The sequence below is a fragment of the Microcaecilia unicolor genome, chromosome 6 (genome assembly GCF_901765095.1).
Source record: "Microcaecilia unicolor chromosome 6, aMicUni1.1, whole genome shotgun sequence".
In the NCBI taxonomy this organism is placed as follows: Eukaryota; Metazoa; Chordata; class Amphibia; order Gymnophiona; family Siphonopidae; genus Microcaecilia; species Microcaecilia unicolor.
Window position 1 is genome coordinate 11,611,431 of NC_044036.1, and position 22,342 is coordinate 11,633,772.

General features: G+C 45.4%; 1 protein-coding gene across 3 annotated transcripts in view; it reads right to left on the reverse strand.

Annotated features, from left to right (window-relative positions):
• Positions 1-22,342, reverse strand: part of LOC115471728 (riboflavin-binding protein-like) — a 62,261-nt gene that overhangs the window by 15,844 nt on the left and 24,075 nt on the right. The window contains exons 6-7 of one of the 3 annotated variants that reach the window (XR_003942406.1): positions 7,313-7,533; positions 5,462-5,531 (exon numbers count right to left, since the gene is read on the reverse strand). Coding sequence is in view for 2 of the 3 variants with exons in the window: in XM_030205526.1 (XP_030061386.1) it covers positions 7,318-7,533 (216 nt within the window). In the remaining variant the exon portion in view is untranslated. Of the gene's footprint in view, positions 1-5,262; positions 5,532-7,308; positions 7,534-22,342 lie in introns of those variants that run through there. The other 2 variants (XM_030205526.1, XM_030205527.1) reach the window with 2 other exon arrangements.

Below are 22,342 nucleotides of genomic sequence, written 5' to 3' on the forward strand. Positions count from 1 at the left end.
GCAGTATTCCCCGCCTCCCAACCACCAGTCCCTTCTCCCATCACTGGCTCTGACACAGACCGTATAAGTCTGCCCTCCACTATCCTCGCCTCCCAACCACCAACCTCTCTTCCCCCACCTAATACTTGGTGGCAAAACCCTTGTTGGCAAGCACAGCGGTCAGACGTCTTCTGTAGTTGATGATGAGGTTTGCACACATGTCAGGAGGAATTTTGGTCCACTCCTCTTTGCAGATCATCTCTAAATCATTAAGAGTTCTGGGCTGTCGCTTGGCAACTCGCAGCTTCAGCTCCCTCCATAAGTTTTCAATGGGATTAAGGTCTGGTGACTGGCTAGGCCACTCCATGACCCTAATGTGCTTCTTCCTGAGCCACTCCTTTGTTGCCTTGGCTGTATGTTTTGGGTCATTGTCGTGCTGGAAGACCCAGCCACGACCCATTTTTAAGGCCCTGGCGGAGGGAAGGAGGTTGTCACTCAGAATTGTACGGTACATGGCCCCATCCATTCTCCCATTGATGCGGTGAAGTAGTCCTGTGCCCTTAGCAGAGAAACACCCCCAAAACATAACATTTCCACCTCCATGCTTGACAGTGGGGACGGTGTTCTTTGGGTCATAGGCAGCATTTCTCTTCCTCCAAACACGGCGAGTTGAGTTCATGCCAAAGAGCTCAATTTTTGTCTCATCTGACCACAGCACCTTCTCCCAATCACTCTCGGCATCATCCAGGTGTTCACTGGCAAACTTCAGACGGGCCGTCACATGTGCCTTCCGGAGCAGGGGGACCTTGCGGGCACTGCAGGATTGCAATCCGTTATGTCGTAATGTGTTACCAATGGTTTTCGTGGTGACAGTGGTCCCAGCTGCCTTGAGATCATTGACAAGTTCCCCCCTTGTAGTTGTAGGCTGATTTCTAACCTTCCTCATGATCAAGGATACCCCACGAGGTGAGATTTTGCGTGGAGCCCCAGATCTTTGTCGATTGACAGTCATTTTGTACTTCTTCCATTTTCTTACTATGGCACCAACAGTTGTCTCCTTCTCGCCCAGCGTCTTACTGATGGTTTTGTAGCCCATTCCAGCCTTGTGCAGGTGTATGATCTTGTCCCTGACATCCTTAGACAGCTCCTTGCTCTTGGCCATTTTGTAGAGGTTAGAGTCTGACTGATTCACTGAGTCTGTGGACAGGTGTCTTTCATACAGGTGACCATTGCCGACAGCTGTCTGTCATGCAGGTAACGAGTTGATTTGGAGCATCTACCTGGTCTGTAGGGGCCAGATCTCTTACTGGTTGGTGGGGGATCAAATACTTATTTCCCTCTGCAGAATGCAAATAAATTCATATACTTTCCACAATGTGATTTTCCGGATTTAATTTGTGATGTGCTATCTCTCACTGTTACCAATAACCTACCCTTCAATTATGGGCTGCTCATGTCTTTGTCAGTGGGCAAACTTACAAAATCAGCAAGGGATCAAATACTTATTTCCACCACTGTAGAAGTCGGCCCTTGCAGATCACCAATGTGGCCGTGCAGGCTTCTGCTTCTGTGAGTCTGACGTCCTGCACGTACATGCAGGACGTCAGACTCACAGAAACAGAAACCTGCGCAGCCTTCTACATGGAATGTTGCTAGTGGAATAGCAATATAACACTCTAATTCCATGTAGAATGTCCAATAGTAGCAACATTCCATGTAGAATCTCCAATAGTATCTATTTTATTTTTGTTACATTTGTACCCTGTGCTTTCCTACTCATGGCAGGCTCAATGCGGCTTACATGGGGCAATGGAGGGTTAAGTGACTTGCCCAGAGTCACAAGGAGCTGCCTGTGCCTAAAGTGGGAATGGAACTCAGTTCCTCAGGACCAAAGTCCACCACCCTAACCACTAGGCCACTCCTCCACTCACTACACACAGTGCATAGGAGTGCCTGATAACCCCTGGTGATCTGTTACAAAGTCAGCTGTTAAATTTCTTTCCCAATGCAAGGATTTCCCCACCATGGTGTTCAATGTACCTACCAGGGCTGCCTTGCCTGCTCCTTTTCACCAGCGTGTGAGCAGCCACTTTCTATGGCATGCCAGACAGTTGTGTTTCCAGCAGAGGGCGCCATCCCATCATGTATTATAAGCAGACTCGCCTCTAGCGTACCTCAGAGCCAGCTGTGCATAGTTACTCATTAGGATGGCATGCTTTCCACCATCATATCATATTTCACATGCTCTTATTTATGTGACAGCCTTCTGTCTCAGCAAGGATCCCGAAAAGGAAGGTGTTATTCAGTTTTAAAGAATTGTGTGTAAACTGTAGTGTCTCTGTCATCATGGTCTATAGCTGGAGGGAAAACACAGTTTCCCTCCCTAATGAAAAGGAAGAAAGAAATGGCGTCCTGTTAGTTAGAACTGTAGAGTAAATAATCCATGAATTACTGCTTGCAGTCCCTTAAGCTTAGATTGCAAAAGGGGGGCCTTAATGACCAGGACATAGTGTATGAGTGAGGAAATGTAGGCTTTGACTCAGAACTCTATGGTCAGCTGACTAGATGATTTCTTGTGTGCTGAAGGCTTGAGCCTGGATGGAGTCCAGTTTGGATGTTTTGAAGCTGTAAACATCCTGACTGTTGCTCTGAGAATAGGAGTTGTGATATCAGTTCAATTTTTGCATGTGTCCATCAGGGATAATCATTTGCAGGAGTGGGAAGAAAAATCTGAGCAAGGATTAGCTGAAGAGGAATTTGGAAGATGACTTCAGTGCAGCTGTGCATGAGAACAGTTCCAGCTTCCATACATGGTTCAAATAAAACGCTAATAATATTAACATGAAACAAAAGCTCCCTGAACTTTACAACTTTAGGAAATTGGATGCTCCGTTTGGAAGATTTTCTGTAACGTCTTCAAGCCTCGTCTATTTCTCTCTGGCTTTCTTAGTGCCATATTCCAGTTCCACCTCTGCCCTGCTTCCTGAGGGGGCACAGCTCACATTTCCTCATTTTCATTCCATGACATGAATCACTAGGGAATATTAAATGGTGGTTTGGGGGTGAATCTGTTTCTTTTGTCTCCTGGCTCAGGTTTTTAATGTGGCCTCTGGGTTCCATGTCATAAGGATTTTCAAGTTCAGTTTATGATTTTTAAATTAGCTGGGGTGTTTTAAACAGTTTTTAACATATTTTTTAAATACAAGTTTCACTGGAGCTGGGATCCTCTCACTCTCTACTTCCCTCCCTACATCACTAAGGCTCCTTTGTGCCTGTCCCACCCATGCTTGCATTCTACCACAGTTTTGGCTCCTGTAACCTTGGCTAGAAGTTTTTTTTCCACATGAGCATGACCCTCTCAGTGAAAAAGTATTTTCTGACATTCCTTTTGAGCTTCCCTCTCTTCAGCATCATATGATGACCCCCTGTCTTTAAACATTTTCAATACATGCAAATTAGAAACTGGGGGAAACTTCAAGCCAGTAAGCCAGTCAGTGCTTGGGAAAAATAACAGAGATGCTGCTGAAGGAAAGGATAGTGAACTTCCTAAAATCCGACAGGTTTCATGATCCGAGGCAAAATGGTTTTACCAAAGGAAAAGCCTGCCAAATGATCTTGGTGAGCAGAGAACGGAATAAAGGATATGGGCTAAGATGTATTCTACATAAGAACATAAGAATAGTCATACTGGGTCAGACCAATGGTCCATCTAGCCCAGTATCCTGCTTCCAACAGTGGCCAATCCAGATCACAAGTACCTGGCAAAAAACCCAATTAGTACCAACATGCCATGCTACCAATCCCGGGGCAAGCAGTGGCTTCCCCCATGTCCATCTCAATAAGACTATGGACTTTTCCTCCAGAAACTTGTCCAAAGAGGATGCCACTCGGTTTTCACTGACCAAAGTAAAGAAATGTCCCAAACATCAATCTTTCATCTAATTTTCATTCAATTCTATAATACAACGGAAATGCAATAACATATTTCCAATTACGTCATTTTTTTCTCTCTTTTGGGGATCATCAGATGTACTCGCAACTCACACCATACAGAACAATGAGTTCATTGCTTAGATAGTTCAAAGAAGATGGTTGTGGTGCAAATTCCTCATTAGATCTCCCTTTAGAGTATTTTTTTATATAAATATTAATCGTATTGCAGTAATTCGAAATTTAAAGCTTAATCTTAATAAACATTCTCACGAAGTGCAAAATAAGCAATGTGTAAAACAGCTCGGCACTTATCTTGAAAAAATAGCAGCAATTCAGTTCACAGGAGAACCTCCACCGACATGGCCAGGTTTCGCAAAACTTCCTCAGGGAAGAGGCTCTCTGTTAAAAAATACACCTATTATTCAAAAAAGACAGAGATCCTGTATCATATCCACTAGTATTCAAAATAAGATTAAGAGCTTACATACCGTTGCATTATCTATTCTCTCCTATCTCCAAAAACAAAATGGCCGCGGCGTCTCAGCGCGGAATTAAAGTTTAAATAAGCTACAGCTGACTACAAACTATGGGGCACTGATAGGCAGTTCAACCTACCCCATCAGCCAATCAAAAATTAAACCAGCAACCACCAGTCGATCTCAGAATTGAGGCCGTCAGGATATAAAGTACGTAATGAAAAAATCCATCGTTGCTTTCTGTAATTTAATAACTGATCAATGTTGCCACGCTCCCGCCCTACTTGAACATGTTCTATGATTCTCCATTTAATGTCTGTTAGTCCACTCTTAAAGGTTGGAGAAACAGGGCAGATGCTTAAGACAAGATTCAATTTACATAGACACAACTTGAAGAAAGCTGGTGCCAGTCAGATTCCCACCCCTGTGAGCCAACACTTTACAGGACCAGGACACTGCACCAGTGATTTCACAGTAAGAATCCTGAAAGGTAACTTTAAAACAATACAGGAACGTAAGACCTTTGAAGTCAGAATGATTGAATATTTTGACACCCAACAGACAGGACTTAACAAGGATCTGGGTTTTCTAGCCCATTATAAACCATAAAGTTGTACTTCTCTGTTTATCACTCTCCTCTCACCTACCCACACCCATTCTGTTAGACTATCAATGAAATGAAATGCTTTGATGTACCCATGCATACCTCCTACCCACCCCCACCTTGCTAGACTGTCATTGAAATGCTTTGAAGCTTCACTTATATATACTATCAACTAACACATTTGCTTATTTCCGATCTGAGGAAGAAGGGCAACCTTCGAAAGCTAATCAAGAAACGTATTAAGTTATGTCCAATAAGAAAGGTATCATCTTATTTTCTTTTCCATGTTTTATTTGGTTTGATTTCTATTGTATTTTATGTAAGTATGGTATTACAGGCATCAGGCGGATACTGTGGTGTAATATATAGCAAGCTGCAAGTTTTGAGAAATACGATCCCACAATGGTATATTTGCAAGCACAGTCTCATGTGGTTTACATCTAGCGCATGCTTTGGAAATCACTCTAATGTCAGATGATGAAGTATGAGACAGTCTCTTCCAGACTGTTCTCGATAGTACCAGGAGGACAATGGGGTACCTATGTGACAAAAAAAAAAGAAAGTTTGTATTTGGAATCATATTTGGATAATTTGTATTTCTTCTTTACTTTAATGCTGCTGCCACTTGACCGAGAACAGCCTCAGTCATTTTAAATTGGCCACCACATTCTGGAATAGTTCGGGTTTTTTTTAAAGAAAAAGTCTCAAAATGCAGTGGGACCAGGCGTATGAAAAACAGAAATGGATTGTCCTACTATGATGTAGGTCAGGTGAAAAACTGGCTCAGATGTCCACATTAATTAATACTCCCCCCCCCCCCCTCTCCTCCTCCTCTAAAACTCTACAAACGATTTACAGAAATTCATCCAGTCCTGGCATATATCTGCAAAAACACAGTTCTGATTCTGCATCCAACACAAATCTCTGTAGCAGTCCACTGATATCACCAGGAGAGGTTAATGCATCTCAGAGGGAATTGACAGCTTTGCAGGATGAGTTATACATACCGAGATCCTGCTTTCTTCTACATTTCTCTGTGACACCTAGTAGGTTCTAAAGACAGTGTCACCTCATAATTTAATAACCTAAGCTAAATGGAGATATCTACTATAATAAAACTCACCCTCAACGTTCTGAGGACACTGACATCAGTGAAGCCAAGCCCTGACTTCCTTCAAAAAGGTTCGAAGGTTCGTGGTAGTGAAGCCATCAAAATCGCTCCGGGCCCCGCCCTCAAGGGCGGAGCAATGGCAGAACAACGAAGGGGTTGGCAGGGAGGGAGGCGGGGGGGGGGGAAATCGCTCCGGGCCCCGCCCTCATGTCAAACGTCATGATGTTTGGGGTGGAGCTATGGCAGAACAATGAAGGGGTTGGCCAGGGAGGGAGGGAGGGGGGGGGGGGTGTTGGCGACGAAAACCTTGCTAGCGCCCGTTTCATTTGCTCTGAAACGGGCCTCTTTTACTAGTACACTATAAATAGCATTATTTTTCTTAGAATTAGGCCCAGCATACTCTAAGAGCCATTTGCTGCCCTGCTGTTTCTGAGTTTTCGTGCTGGGAGAGCAAGGACTGTATGTTCCATGATAAACCCCTCAATTAGCACCAGGAGCTGAACATCTGTATATACAGATATTGACCAGTAGTCAGTGACAGCCTGTATAACAGGGGCGTAGCTACGTGAGGCCACGGGGGCCTGGGCCCCTGTAGATTTGGCCCTGGACCTCCCTGCCGATGACCCTCTCGACCCCCCTCCCATCGCCACCCCACCGTCTGCTACCTTTGCTGGCGGGGGACCCCAACCCCCACCAGCCAAGGTCCTCTTCTTCCTTTATTCTGTTTCTGAGTCTGACGTCCTCGAAGGAAAAAGAGGACCTCGGCTGGTGGGGGTTGGGGTCCCCCGTCAGCAAAGGTAGGCGACGGCGGGGGAGGGTTGGCGGCGGGAGGGGGGGTCGAGAGGGTCGTCGTCAGAGGGGGGGGGTCAAAGTTGGTGGTGGTGGTAGCAGCGGCAGCACTGGGGGGGGGCTACAATGTGCCCCCTCACCTCGGGCTCTGGACCCCCCTCCCGCTGAAGTCTGGCTACGCCCATGCTATATAATAGTACTGAATGTACGTTCCGTTTAAAACAGTGCAAGTGACATTTAAAACAGACACTGACCACCAGCTTGGAAAACTGACCCCTTTGCTAATAAGGGCTAACAGAGCAATATCTCCCAGGTGTACCCTAATCTGCCCCCACAGACCCTGTCAGGCAGGAGAGCTGCAGCGGGAGTAGCCTGTTATTGAATGGTAAGACACAGTTGTGTAATTTCACACTTACTCACTTGTTTTATGCATGTTTCTCTTTGTCCTTCTTTGCTGGTGTCTCCTTGTGGCTCTGGCTTGAAGGATTCTTTTGGTTGCCCTTCTTCAACTTGTCAGTTGTGATGGTCTTTACCACAAGCTCATCCTTCTCATTAAGCTCCAAGCAGTGGCCAGTGATGTTGCTCACCTTGAATGATTCTCCCCAGGTATTCTCACACAGGTCAGTCCCACTGTCATACATCTGAGAGAGAAAATTATAAAGATTACGGGAAGAGGCATTTAAGTCCCTGTATCATATGGAGTGAAGGAGTAGCCTAGTGGTTAGTGCAGCAGGGGACCCTGGGGTTCAATTCCCACTGCAGCTCAAGTCACTTAACCCTCCATTGCCCCAGGTACAAATAAATACCCGTATATACTATGTAAACCACCTTGAATGTAGTTGCAAAAACCACAGAAAGGTGTTATATTAAGTCCCAGTTCCCTTTCCCTATTTGAGATTCTAGATGGAATGTTGCTAGTGGAGGAGTAGCCTAGTGGTTAGTGCAGTGGACCTTGACCCTGGGGAACTGAGTTGGATTCCCACTGCAGCTCCTTGTGACTCTGGGCAAGTCACTTAACCCTCCATTGCCCCTGGTACAAAATAAGTACCTGAATATATGTAAACCGCTTTGAATGTAGTTGCAAAAACCTCAGAAAGGCGGTATATCAAGTCCCATTTCCCTTTACCCCTTTCCCTTATGACATCACAATATCAGAAGTATCGGGCAATCAAGCCATTGTGACATCACTGATGAGGTTGGCTCTTATTGGTGGAATGAGTAGCCTAGTGGTTAGTGCAGTGGACTTTGATCCTGGGGAACTGGGTTCAATTGTGACTCTGGCCAAGTCACCTAATCCTCCATTGCCCCAGGTACAAAATAAGTGACTGTATATTATATGTAAACCACTGATTGTAACCACAGAAAAGCAGTATATCAATCCCATCCCCTTGTATGGCAGACAGTAGCTGGGATTCACCAATATGGAACCACAAGGTCTCATTTTGGCACATTAACTTTCAACACATGGCAACAGACACTCAGGGGAATGCTATTTATGACACTGAATATTAAGGCACTACTTTCTTGCTGAATTTTCGGCACAGAAAAGCGTTCTAACTGATGCAAGGGCAGAAATAGCAGATCCATGCAAAAACACAGCCACCCATTTCTAGAATAGCGCCTAACATCTGCAAAGGAGGTGTGGCCATAGGAGGGGCATTGCTTTCAAATGTGTACAGTGCAGAAGATCCCCAGCCAACTTGCCTGTTGAGATTTCCACTTCGTTTCAGTTGGTGGAACTCCTCACAAACCAAAGTTGAGCATACATCCTGGCAATGGCGTAGCTACGAGGGGCCACGGGGGCCTGGACCCCCCCTGCCAATGACCCTCTTGACCCCCCTCCTGCCGTCAACCCACCATCGCCTACCTTTGCTGGCGGGGGACCCCAACCCCCCGCCAGCCGAGGTCCTTCCGGTGCAAGGCTTCGTTCTGTTTCTGAGTCTGATGTCCTGAACATTGTACGTGCAGGACGTCAGACTCACAGAAACAGAATGAAGCCTTGCGCTGGAAGAAGAGGACCTCGGCCGGTGGGGGTTGGGTCAGTGCAGTGGTCTGACGTCCTGCATGTTGTATGTGCAGGACGTCAGACTCAAAGAAACAGAACAAAGCCTTGCGCTGGAAGAAGAGGACCTCGGCCGGTGGGGGTTGGGTCAGTGCAGTGGTCTGACGTCCTGCATGTTGTATGTGCAGGACGTCAGACTCAAAGAAACAGAACAAAGCCTTGCGCTGGAAGAGGACCTCGGCCGGTGGGGGTTGGGTCAGTGCAGTGGTCTGACGTCCTGCATGTTGTATGTGCAGGACGTCAGACTCAAAGAAACAGAACAAAGCCTTGCGCTGGAAGAGGACCTCGGCCGGTGGGGGTTGGGTCAGTGCAGTGGTCTGACGTCCTGCATGTTGTATGTGCAGGACGTCAGACTCAAAGAAACAGAACAAAGCCTTGCGCTGGAAGAGGACCTCGGCCGGTGGGGGTTGGGTCAGTGCAGTGGTCTGACGTCCTGCATGTTGTATGTGCAGGACGTCAGACTCAAAGAAACAGAACAAAGCCTTGCGCTGGAAGAAGAGGACCTCGGCCGGTGGGGGTTGGGTCAGTGCAGTGGTCTGACGTCCTGCATGTTGTATGTGCAGGACGTCAGACTCAAAGAAACAGAACAAAGCCTTGCGCTGAAAGAAGAGGACCTCGGCTGGCGGGGGTTGGGGTCCCCCGCCAGCAAAGGTAGGTGACGGCGATTATGGGTTGGCAGCGGGAGGGGGGGATCGAGAGGGTCGTCAGCATAGGAGGGGTCAAAGTTGGTGGTGGTGGTGGCAGCGGGGGGGGGGGAGGCTAAAATGTGCCCCCTCACCTCGGGCTCTGGACCCCCCTCCTGCTGAAGTCTGGCTATGCCCCTGGATCCCGGTGCTACGCAGCATTCTATAATGGGCACCAATCCTGGAGCACCCGTTACAGAATGCCATTCAGCGCCAATTTTTTTATGCCAAATTTTGAGAGCCATTTACCGAATCTAGTCCTTTGTGCCTCCTGCTGTCACAAAAATACTCACGAACTAGCTTTTCCCCTTTAGTCTGACTGAAAAACGAAATAAACTTAAAATCATGCCTTGGAAACTGTATAAAATCAATATGTTGCTGAGCAGTCAAACTGGATCTTATTACAGCACACAGTTTCAAAGCTTTTTAAAGGTTTGGGGGAAATGTTATAAAAGCATTTCAGAAATCCTCAAGGTACAGAGCGGGAGGATGGAAACCAGTGAAAAGGAGAGGCAAAGTCAAGGAAATTGGGCAGGACTAAACAGGTTCTTGCAAGCAGATGAGGGAATGACTTTCTTGGAAGCCAAGGCAGTAACAGGTGGCTCTCTTGGCTCAGCCATTCTGCACGGCTGTTCCTGTCTTCGTTGCTTTTAGCTAAGGATATCTCCCAATCATTAGATGTAAAGTTATTACTTATAACCCGCCTTTATCCAGGGCGAGGTACAATATAAACACATAAAACAACCAAAGCAAAAACACAACAACACAGGTTTCAAGTTTATTAGTTCTTTACTATCCCGCCCTACGGGTGACCTTCTGGGCGACTTACAATCTAAGGAGAGAAAGGAGTGGGCTAGTGGTTAGGGTGGTGGACTTTAGTCCTGGAGAACTGAGTTCAATTCCCACTTCAGGCACAGGCAGCTCCTTTTGACTCTGGGCAAGTCACTTAACCCTCCATTGCCCCATGTAAGCTGCATTGAGCCTGCCATGAGTGGGACAAAAATAAAATAGATACTATTGGAGATTCTACATGGAATGTTCCTATTCCACTAGCAACATTCCATGTAGAATCTCAAATAGTAGCAACAGTGGAGGAGTGGCCTAGTGGTTAGGGTGGTGGACTTGGTCCTGGGGAACTGAGGAACTGAGTTTGATTCCCACTTCAGGCACAGGCAGCTCCTTGTGACTCTGGGCAAGTCACTTAACCCTCCATTGCCCCATGTAAGCCGCATTGAGCCTGCCATGAGTGGGAAAGCGCAGGGTACAAATGTAACAAAAAAAAAAAGTAGCGAAAATAGTAAAAGGTAGACATTTAGACATGACCTAAAGGAAAGGGGGTAGAACTACAATATTAAATAGGACAGATGTGGGGAGGAAAAACATACAGTCCCTTCGAGAGTTTTCCAAGGTGCCATCTGAAAGATGTTTAATGGTATACATTATTGAATAGATAGGTTTTTTAAGTCTTTCTTCAATTTCTCAAGCAATGTTTCTAAGCGAAAGGAAGCTGGAAGACTGTTCCAAAGTTGGGGGCCTTGTAGACTGAAAATATTTTGTCTTGTGTGCTCGTGAATTGTCTCTCGATAGCTTGACTAGTTGACTTTGCTGTGCTGATCTTAGTGTTCGAACTGGGCAGTAAGAAACAAAGTAGCGGAAGAGATAGAGGGCTTGTTCTGTTTGCAACATTTTGAAGACAAGCAGTAAAAGTTTATAGGTAATATGGTGGCTTACTAGAAGCCAGTGGGCTTCCTTAAGATATGGAGTAACATGGTCATATTTATGTGAATTGGTGATTAGACGAATAGCAGTGTTTTGAATGTCCTGAAGGCGGTGGTTGTCTTTGACTCAAAGGGCTTTGTAAAGGGAGTTACAGTAATCGATTTGAGTGATGACTAATGAATGGATCCGTATATTCAGTGCAGTCGGGAGAATTAAAGTATGTATAGAGCAAATTAATCGCATCTTGAAGTGTCAGAACTTAACCTACTTCATAGTTCATAAGCAGACAGCAGAAATATCTGAGGCACCAACCTTATACTTGACCAGCAGTAGCATGAAAAGCCAAACACTTCAAATGTGCTTTCAGTTGACACTTAAATGCCAACAAATGAGTTTCATACTTCAGTCCAGCTGACAGATGATTCCATTTGAAAGGCCCAGCAATCGAAAAGGATCCTTTCCTAGTCACATCTGGTTGAAAGTGATTCAACGGTGGGGGGGGGGGGCACAATTAAATTTCCAGCATTCATTGACCGCAACTGTCTCTGTGGAACTTATCGCTGAATAACATTCTTTAACGTTCAATAATATTCTTTGGTTCCCAATAAGAGAGAGAATTTGGTGAATGAAAATGCATAATTTGAAATATATTCTGTATGGTCAAGCCCCATCATATATGAATAATCTTATTGAATAACCCCTTCGTAATGCTGTTTCATCATCTAGAGAATATCTTGTCTTACATTTCCCTATCTGTAAGACTGTGATATATAAAACAATTCACTCTGCTAATTTCTCGTATCAAGGCATCAAAATTTGGAATTCTCTTCCTAAATCAAGATGATTACCTAACTTTTAGAAGTCTTCTAAAAAACACATTTCTTCAGTTTGGCCTTTCTGAATACAAATAACTCTATTTGAATTTTACCCACACCCTTTTCTTAATCTCATTTCCCATCTAGTCCTTCCTAATTATGCTCTCACCTATCCACCCTTAATTATTTGTTTGTCCTTGAGATAGTCTAAATCCCTGGTTACTTACTGCACATGTATTACATAGTAGCATAGTAGATGACGGCAGAAAAAGACCTGCATGGTCCATCTAGTCTGCCCAAGATAAACTCATATCTTGAATTTGTACCTGTCTTTTTCAGGGCACAGACCGTATAAGTCTGCCCAGCAGTATTTCCCGCCTCCCAACCACCAGTCCCGTCTCCCATCACCGGCTCTGGTATAGACCGTATAAGTCTGCCCTCCCCTATCCTAGCCTCCCAACCACCAACCCCTCTTCCCCCCATCTGCTCCGCCACCCAATTTCAGCTAAGCTTCTGAGGATCCATTCCTGCTGCACAGGATTCCTTTATGCATATCCCACGCATGTTTGAATTCCGTTACCGTTTTCATCTCCACCACCTCCCACGGGAGGGCATTCCAAGCATCCACCACCCTCTCCGTGAAAAAATACTTCCTGTCATCTTTTTTGAATCTGCCCCCCTTCAATCTCATTTCATGTCCTCTCGTTCTACCGCCTTCCCATCTCCGGAAAAGATTTTTTTTGCGGATTAATACCTTTCAAGTATTTGAACGTCTGTATCATATCACCCCTGTTCCTCCTTTCCTCCAGGGTATACATGTTCAGGTCAGCAAGTCTTTGGTCATACGTCTTGGAACGCAAATCCCATACCATTCTTGTAGCTTTTCTTTGCACCGCTTCCATTTTTTTAACATCCTTCGCAAGGTACGGCCTCCAAAACTGAACACAATACTCCAGGTGGGGCCTCACCAACGACTTGTACAGGGGCATCAACACTTCCTTTCTTCTGCTGATCACACCTCTCTCTATACAGCCTAGCAACCTTCTCGCTACGGCCACCGCCTTGTCACACTGTTTCGTCGCCTTCAGATCCTCGGATACTATCACCCCAAGATCCCTCTCCCCCTCAGTACCTATCAGACTCTCCCCGCCTAACACATACGTCTCTCGTGGGTTTCTACTCCCTAAATGCATCACTTTGCATTTCTTCGCATTGAATTTTAATTGCCAAACCTCAGACCATTCTTCTAGCTTCCTCAGATCCCTTTTCATGCTTTCCACTCCCTCCCGGGCGTCCACTCTGTTGCAAATCTTAGTATCATCCGCAAATAGGCAAACTTTACCTTCTAACCCTTCAGCAATGTCACTCGCAAATATATTGAACAGAATCGGCCCCAGCACCGATCCCTGAGGCACTCCGCTACTCACCTTTCCCTCCTCCGAGTGAACTCCATTTACCACCACCCTCTGTCGTCTGTCCGTCAACCAGTTCCTAATCCAGTGCACCACTTCGGGACCTATCTTCAGCCCATCTAGTTTATTTAAGAGCCTCCTGTGAGGAACTGTGTCAAAAGCTTTGCTAAAATTCTAAGTAGATTACGTCTATAGCATGTCGATGATTCAATTCTCCAGTTACCCAATCAAAGAATTCAATGAGATTCATTTGGCACGATTTCCCTCTGGTAAAACCATGTTGTCTCAGATCTTGCAGCTTGTTGGCTTCTAGGAAATTCACTATCCTTTCCTTCAGCATGGCTTCCATTACTTTTCCAATAACCGAAGTGAGGCTTACCGGCCTGTAGTTTCCAGCTTCTTCCCTATCACCACTTTTGTGAAGAGGTACCACCTCCGCCGTTCTCCAGTCCCTCGGAACCTCTCCAGTCTCCAAGGATTTATTAAACAAATCTTTAAGAGGACCCGCCAGGACCTCTCTGAGCTCCCTCAATATTCTGGGGTGGATCCCGTCCGGTCCCATGGCTTTGTCCACCTTTAGCTTTCCAAGTTATTGATACACACTCTCTTCCGTGAACGGTGCTATATCCATTCCATTCTCAGGTGTACTTTTGCCAGTCCCTCGTGGTCCTTCTCCAGGATTTTCTTCAGTGAAAACTGAACAAAAGTATCTATTTAGTAAATTGGCTTTTTCTTCATCATTATCTACATAGCGGTTTGCTGTATCTTTTAGTCTCACAATTCCCTTTTTAGTCCTTCTTCTTTCACTAATATACCTGAAGAAATTTTTGTCGCCCCTCCTTACATTTCTAGCCATTTGTTCTTCCGCTTGCGCCTTCGCCAGACGTACCTCTCTCTTGGCTTCTTTCAGTTTCATCCGGTATTCCTCCCCGTGTTCCTCTTCTTGAGATTTTCTATATTTCTGGAACGCCAACTCTTTAGCCTTTATTTTCTCAGCCACTTGCTTGGAGAACCATATCGGTTTCCTTTTCCTCTTGCTTTTATTTACTCTCCTTACATAAAGGTCTGTGGCCCTATTTATTGCTTCTTTCAGCCTGGACCACTGCCCTTCCACTTCCTGTTCGTCCTTCCAGCCCATCATCTCCTTCCTCAGGTATTCCCCCATTTTACTAAAGTCAGCACGCTTGAAATCCAGGACTTTGAGTTTAGAGTGGCCGCCCTCCACTTCAGCTGTTATATCAAACCAAACCGTTTGATGGTCACTGTTTCCCAGATGTGCACACACTCGCACATTTGATACACTATCCCCATTTGCTTCTTGAACTTATTGTAATTTGTGTTATATTCTGTACATTATTACGTTTTATTCACTTTATTGTTTGTTTGTAAGTCACATTGAACTTGAGTCTATTTCGGGCTAATGTGGGGTATAAATGTCATGAATAAATAAATAAATACATAGCAGCTTACAAGTCTGATTATCTACAGAAGACACACTAATGCTCGGATGTGTCTAATGACTAGGTGGGTGCTCATCTGGCAGTAACATAGTAAATGACGGCAGATAAAGACCTGTATGGTCCATCCAGTCTGCCCAACAAGATAAACTCATTTTACATGGTATGTGATACTTTATATGTATACCTGACCTTGATTTGTCCTTGCCGTTCTCAGGGCACAGACCGTAAAAGTCGACCCAGCACTGTTCCTGTACTAAAAGTTCTGAAGATTCTTGAATCCTAAAGAGTTACAAGATTCCAGAATCCCAATTAGTAGCAACATTCCATGTAGAAACCCAAAGAGTAACATAGTAACATAGTAAATGACAGCCGATAAAGACCTGTACGGTCCATCCAGTCTGCCCAACAAGATAAACTCATTTTACATGGTATGTGATACTTTATATGTATACCCGAATTTGATTTGTCCTTGCCATTCTCAGGGCACAGACCGTAAAAGTCTGTCCAGCACTGTTCCTGTACTAAAAGTTCTGAAGCTAACGTCAAAGCCCCTTAAAATTTACACTCCAGCCCATCCCTATCTATTCAGTCACGATCAGGGCACAGACCGTAGAAGTCCGCCCTGCACCGGTTTTATTCTCCAAATACCGGCGTTGCCACCCAATCTCCGCTAAGATTCCACAGATCCATTCCTTCTAAACAGGATTCCTTTGTGTTTATCCCACGTATGTTTGAATTCCGTTACCATTTTCATCTCCACCACCTCCCACGGGAGGGCATTCCACACATGTATGTGCCATCCGGTACAGGTGTGGGTTGCTATTTTGCACCTACTGGTCTAGGTCCGGTGTTTTGTTCATTTGTGTTGTAGCTGTTTTTGTTTTCTCTTAAATGTCCACTGCTGCCACACGTCTGTGCCTGCCTGGCCTAAACCTTTGTGCCTGCCGGCACCTAAATGTGTCTTCCTACAAGTATTTTAGAATAGGCTCTTGACTGGCAGAACTTGTTCTAAAATACCGCCGGAATTGTTCACCCCCTTACTCTAAACGTGTCAGTTCTAGCCTGCACATCCTTTCTAAAGTAAGGCTGTACATGCAGTAGGGGGCGAGAGGCTGATGTACAATTTTGGGTGGGCCTGGGTCCAAGATAAGTGGCAGAACTCCACCCTGTCCCACGAGTTATTTGGTCTCTCCTTCTCTCACCTGCATGCAATATGGTCTCTGCATCAGTGCCGTAGCGAGGGTGCACGGCGCCCCCCCCCCTCCGGAGGGCACCCCCCCCTGAAACGCACCCTACTACTACTACTACTTAACATTTCTAGAGCGCTACTAGGGTTACGCAGCGCTGTACAAAATAAATCGAGAAGGACGGTCCCTGCTCAAAGGAGCTTACAATCTAAAGAACGAAATGTCAAGTTGGGCAGTCTAGATTTCCTGGGTAGAGGTGTAGAGGTTAGGTGCCGAAGGCGACGTTGAACAGGTGGGCTTTAAGCAGAGATTTGAAGATGGGCAGGGAGGGGGCCTGGCGTATGGGCTCAGGGAGTTTGTTCCACGCGTGGGGTGAGGCGAGGCAGAAAGGGCGGAGCCTGGAGTTGCAGCGGGGGGCAGGCGGGAGGGCCGATCCGCCCCCAGTGCACATCACTGGGAGCTGCGTCGGCTTTACTGCTTCCCTGCTTTCTCTGCCCCGGAACAGGAAGTAACCTGTTCCGGGGCAGAAAAGAGCAGAGAACCAGCGAGCTGACACCCCCCCCAGCGCGTGCACCCGGGGTGGACCGCCCCACCGCCCCCCCCTTCCTACGCCACTGCTCTGCATACCTTTTAAATAGCAGATTTTCACCAGCAGCGAGCAGCAACTAATACCCACTGCTCATGTTGGCCCCACACCCTTCCCTCTGATGCAACTTCCTGTTTCCGCCTAGGCAGAAATACATCAGAGGGAAGGCTGTGGGGCTGCTACTTACAAGGTATGCAGGAGGGACACTTGTTGGGAGTTTTCGGCTGGTGGGGCTTGGGGATCCCTGCCAGCCACATCATAGGTATGCTGCTACTGGGTGGGCCTGAACCCAAAGTGGGTGGGCATGGGCCCACCTAAGCCCACCCTTGGCACTGACTCGGGCCAAGAGAGGGACTTCAGGATGACAGTGTTTGAGAATCTCAAGGTGCTTAAACTATACTACTACTGCTGCTACTATTACTTATCATCTCTATAGCGCTACTAGACATACGCAGCTCTGTACATTGAACATGTAAGAAACAGTCCCTGCTCAACAGACAGACAAACAGGACAAATAAGGGATAAGGGAATTACTTAAGGTGGGAATTATAAAACAGACATGGCTACTGAACAAGTGAATAGGAGTGGCAGCAGCCAAAGCCAGAAAGATGCTACGTTGCATAAAGAGGGAATTACCAGCAGCAAAGAGGAGGTAATTATTCTCTTTTCCCGGTCATTGGTGACACCTCATGAAACCCCCCTCTGAAGAAAGGTTTGAGTGAGACAGGATTTGTGTTGTTGAGGACAGAATGAGAGTTGCTTAGGGCTCACTGGCAGGCAGAAAAATGTTATATGACATTTTAATCCCTCAGTGTGCTGCTGGGGGGAAGGGCCACATTCATATGCAAATTATTGAACTTACTGTGAAAAAGAGGATCACTAAATTGTGATCATTTGCACATGTAGAAGGATTATAATTGCTAAAGGGAAAGGACCAGCATTTGATTAAAGAAAGGCACGTATTGTGCAGGGGAAATGGAAGCATGTTTTGGTGATTAAAAAAATAGTTCACCCTGACAGTTAAAGAGGGCAACTCAGGTAGTCCTAGAGGATTGATGACATTGAAGGGTCAGTGTTGCCAACCTTGTTTCCCCCCCCCCCCCCCCTCCGCTTAGCTTTTTAAGAACGCAGGGTTTTTTTGTATTCGCGGATAGCTTGTTTTTGGGCTTGTTGGTGCTGGCAGAATAATTGAGCCACAACTCTGAGTCTGGCATCTCACGATTGGCTGAGCTATGGTTTCCTGAGGCGGGAGGCCAGGCGCTAACAGTGCAGAGCCAGCATGCAGAACAGGGTCAGGGTAAGCACTGGTTCTGGTTTCTCTATTGCCGGGTGAGTGTTTTGGCATATTATTAAACTTCACAGAATGTAAAAAAAATTGGGTTTATTTTGGGGCTTGTTTTTGAACGGATATCACTTGTTTTGGGCTTTTTTTTTTAGGGAAAATGTGCTTGTTTTTCCACGACAGCACTGTGAAGGGTTGGTGATTGGAGCAATGGGGCTGGGGGAAAGGAGTGGAAGTGGATTGGATTATTACTAGAGCAGATTTTGGTTCACAAGGAAAGGAGGAAAACAGGAGCAGCGTTTAGATGAAAGGCTGCAATTAAAGGCTGAAATCCAAAAGGAGAGAAATTCTCTGTTTCTCTCGCTTTACCTGAAAAGAGAGGGTTTTTCCTCAGTATTAAAAAAAGGTGCAAAAGAGGACTGAGGTTCTAAAGGAGTTAATACAGAGCAATGGTTGTCAACCTTTCATCTGTTGTGACACACCTGACGGACACCGTTCACTTGCGTGACACACGGAACATAATTCACAGCTGATCAAAAATTTTAAACTCCCCCACCCCCTAATATATCTTTTCATTGGTGTAAAAATAATACAAGGGAAATACAGAAGGCATGGTGGTGACTATGAGGAGGAGATATGATAGAGGTCTATAAAATAATGAGTGGAGTTGAACGGGTAGATGTGAAGCAGCTGTTTACGCTTTCCAAAAATACTAGGACTAGGGGGGGCATGCGATGAAGATACAATGTAGTAAATTTAAAATGAATCGGAGAAAATCTTTCTTCACTCAACGTGTAATTAAACTCTGGAATTCATTGCCAAAGAATGTGATAAAGGTGGTTAGCTTAGCGGAGTTTAAAAAAGGGTTGGATGGCTTCCTAAAGGAACAGTCCATAGACCGTTATTAAATAGACTTGGGGAAAATCCACTATTTATGGGATAAGCAGTGTAAAATGTTTTGTACTTTTTTGGGATCTTGCCAGGTATTTGTGATCTGGATTGGCCACTGTTGGAAACAGGATGCTGGGCTTGACGGACCTTTGGTCTTTCCCAGTATGGCAATACTTATGTACATGTACTTATGACAGGGACTGGTGGAACAGGTCTGCAATAATGGTGGCAGAAGGACTATTTATGGAGATTTCAAGCCCATGACCTTCTAGGTTATCAGCTCTCCCCAACCTGCTGTGCACATGGTTGTTAAGCAAAGTACACGTCTGGTGTCAAGTGTTTGGTGACACACCTCCCAGCTCTTGTTGACACAGCAATGTATCCCAACAACACCCTGTTGAGAACCATTGATACAGAACCTGTCGGTGTAAATCACAGATGACGGAAGACCGAAATCCTAAGAGAGTTAGTGGCATCGGTTTGAATTTTCTTGGGGAGAAGGGAGGGAAATCTCGCCCACAAAACACCTTTCTGCCCCAGGGAGAGGCACTTGCCACCACATATACTTAAGGGACCAAAAAAGCTTGCCAAAAGGGAGACTCCTACCAGGTCGGGCCCCAAACCCAGGGATGCTCACAAAGGGTGTTACATTCACATGGAGACCTTTGTTCAGTTTTGGAGGCTTTATCTCACTAAGGATATACAAAGGCTTGAAGAGCTTCAGAGGAAAGTGAGCAAAACAGTAGGAGTTTGCATCAAAAGGTATACGAGAAGAGCTGAAAGGGAGATATGAAACAGACATTTAAATTCTTGAAGGATATTAATGAACGAATGAACCTTTTCCAAAGATGGGAAAACTGTAGAACCAGAAAGTGTGAAATAAAGCTTAAAGAAGGTACGTTTAAAAGCAACATCAGAACACAAGGGGAACGATTGTTCTTGAGTAAATCTTGTATAGTGGGGAAAAAGTGTATTCTGAATCATTGGGTTAAGGACATGCCTCCCTCCTACTGGTACTGGAGGAACAAGCTCCATCAGCTCATGCTCTGGGAAGTGAGAGGGGCAAGATTGACACCAAAAAGACAAGAGAGATTTGGATGAAATATATAAATGCGATATCCCCAAGAGCACGCAGCCAAGTCCTTAATGGGCTACCGTGGGGTAACGAAGGAGAACAGAACTGACAGGATTTGGGACATGCGAACAGGATGAGGGAGGGAGGGGGTAGCAAGTGTACATGAGTAGACTGCTGAAGGCCCAACTAATGGGCTCCCTAGTTGACCTACTCTACCGCAGCTATATCCGTTGGAGATTGTATCCTCATAAACATTTATAGTTGACTGGGTTGTTGGTTAAAAAGTAGAGACGGAGGGAAGGGGACAGTTGTATAAAAAGAGGGGGGACACAGTGTTAGTTGCTAGTTCAGATTTTCTTGTTTAGTAATTTCCAAGACTGATGCGAGTTGTGAACTGAGATATATATGGCAAGGCTTATTCTGCTGTAGTATTTACAAAAATCGTTTAAACTAAAGATGGGTAGGGATAGAGGGGGGTAATTTAGTTAAAGTAAACACACTTTGATGACGACTTTCCCTCACAGAGATACTGCTATCTTAGATAGGAAGCTTGCATGCACATATTACTTACAGTGTTGGATCTATGTAACTGGAACAGTCATTGATAAGAACTGTGAAAGTCCAAGTAATGGAAAGGGGGAAGTAGATTAGGTTAGGGTAAAAGCAAGCAATGTACAAGAGTGAATATTTGAATTCAATATTTTAATTAGAAGTTCATTTAACAGCAAAGATATAAACACTATGGTCATAATAACACAGGTTTGAGATGGGGAGGGAACGTAGCAGAAGTTGAGGAATTATGCACATAAGCATGTTATGTTGTTTAAACAATCAAATCTTGAACTGTATGTCAATGTGTAACATGTTGAATAAAAAACCGTTGAAACGTTAAAAAAAAAAGCAACATCAGAAAGTATTTTTTTTGGGCAGAATGGGTGGTGGATGTTTGGAGTGTCCTCCCGTCGGAGGTGGTGTGGACAAAAACAGTGATAGAATTCAAAAAGGTGTAGGATACACGTAGAGGATCCCCATAACAGTATAAAGCTTTTCATTCAAAGCAAAACAAAAATGATTTTCACATTTCAAAGAAGCATAGAGAGAAGTAACCTGCATGGAGCAGCATTTACACCCCTAACCACCTTACTGGTCAGGCTAGATGGGTCTTACTGTTTGTTTTTTTTACCTGTGTTAATGTCAGGGCTTCTCTGGAAAGGAGCAATAATGTTGAAGCTAGGCCCTAGACAGGGTGGAGCAGTGCAGGGGTTAAGCAGGAACTGGGTGTGGAGCAGAAACCAGGCAGGAGGCAGGAACTAGGTGCAAAGCACAGTAGGGTAGAACTCTGTATTAGGCAGTAAAGAGCAGCTGGGCTGCAGTAAATGCAGGGCAGACCCACTAAGAACGGTTGGGTCAGCAAGAATGTGTGACCTGGTGGCACTCCTTATAGATCATTGATTAGAGGCATTTCTTGCTGGTCTAGTGGGCTTTTCCGGGGGGGGGGGGGGGGGGGCATTTCTTTCTACCACTAAAGTTCCTGTTTCCTTGACCTTGGGTGGCCTGCTAAGTGGCCTCTGTGGCTCAGATGCAAGACTTCAGGCTTGGGTACACAGGGTTACGTGTCTGAATCCCAGAAAACTTCACTGCTACTAAGCATATTTTTGCATTTAGCTGGGAAGTGTAGCCAAGTCACTCTGCAGACCATGGTGGAAAACTCACCCCCAAGTATATTGAGAGTATGCCAAATCCTTGCAGCTGGTTTCTGTTTAATTTTAACAAACAAGAGCAATAATGTTTCCTAGGCTAGTTTTAAAAATTTAAATGAGTATCTGGTAACAGTGTTAATACCATCGGGGTCACTGTCCAACAGACAGTTCTGCAAAGTGATTGTTCCTGTACTGCGAAAAGCCACTGTATAAGCTTGTGACACCAAGCCATGAAGTCTGACCTGGTTCTAGAAGTCAAATTATAACAACAACAACAAAGACAGCATTTTTCATCCCTTTTTGTGTCTTTGCCTATGATTTACTTGCTGTCTTTGCTTCGTCCTTTTTTTTTCTCCCTCTCTGTCCAGATTCACTCCACTGTATTTCCTCTTTTCCTTTGTACTGTTTGCCGGTGGTGAGAGGCGGGGATAGTGCTGGGCAGACTTATACGGTCTGTGCCAGAGCCGGTGGTTGGAAGGCGGGGATAGTGCTGGGCAGACTTACACGGTCTGTGCCCTGAAAAAGACAGATACAAATCAAGGGGCTGGTGGTTGTGAGGTGGGGATGGTGCTGGGCAG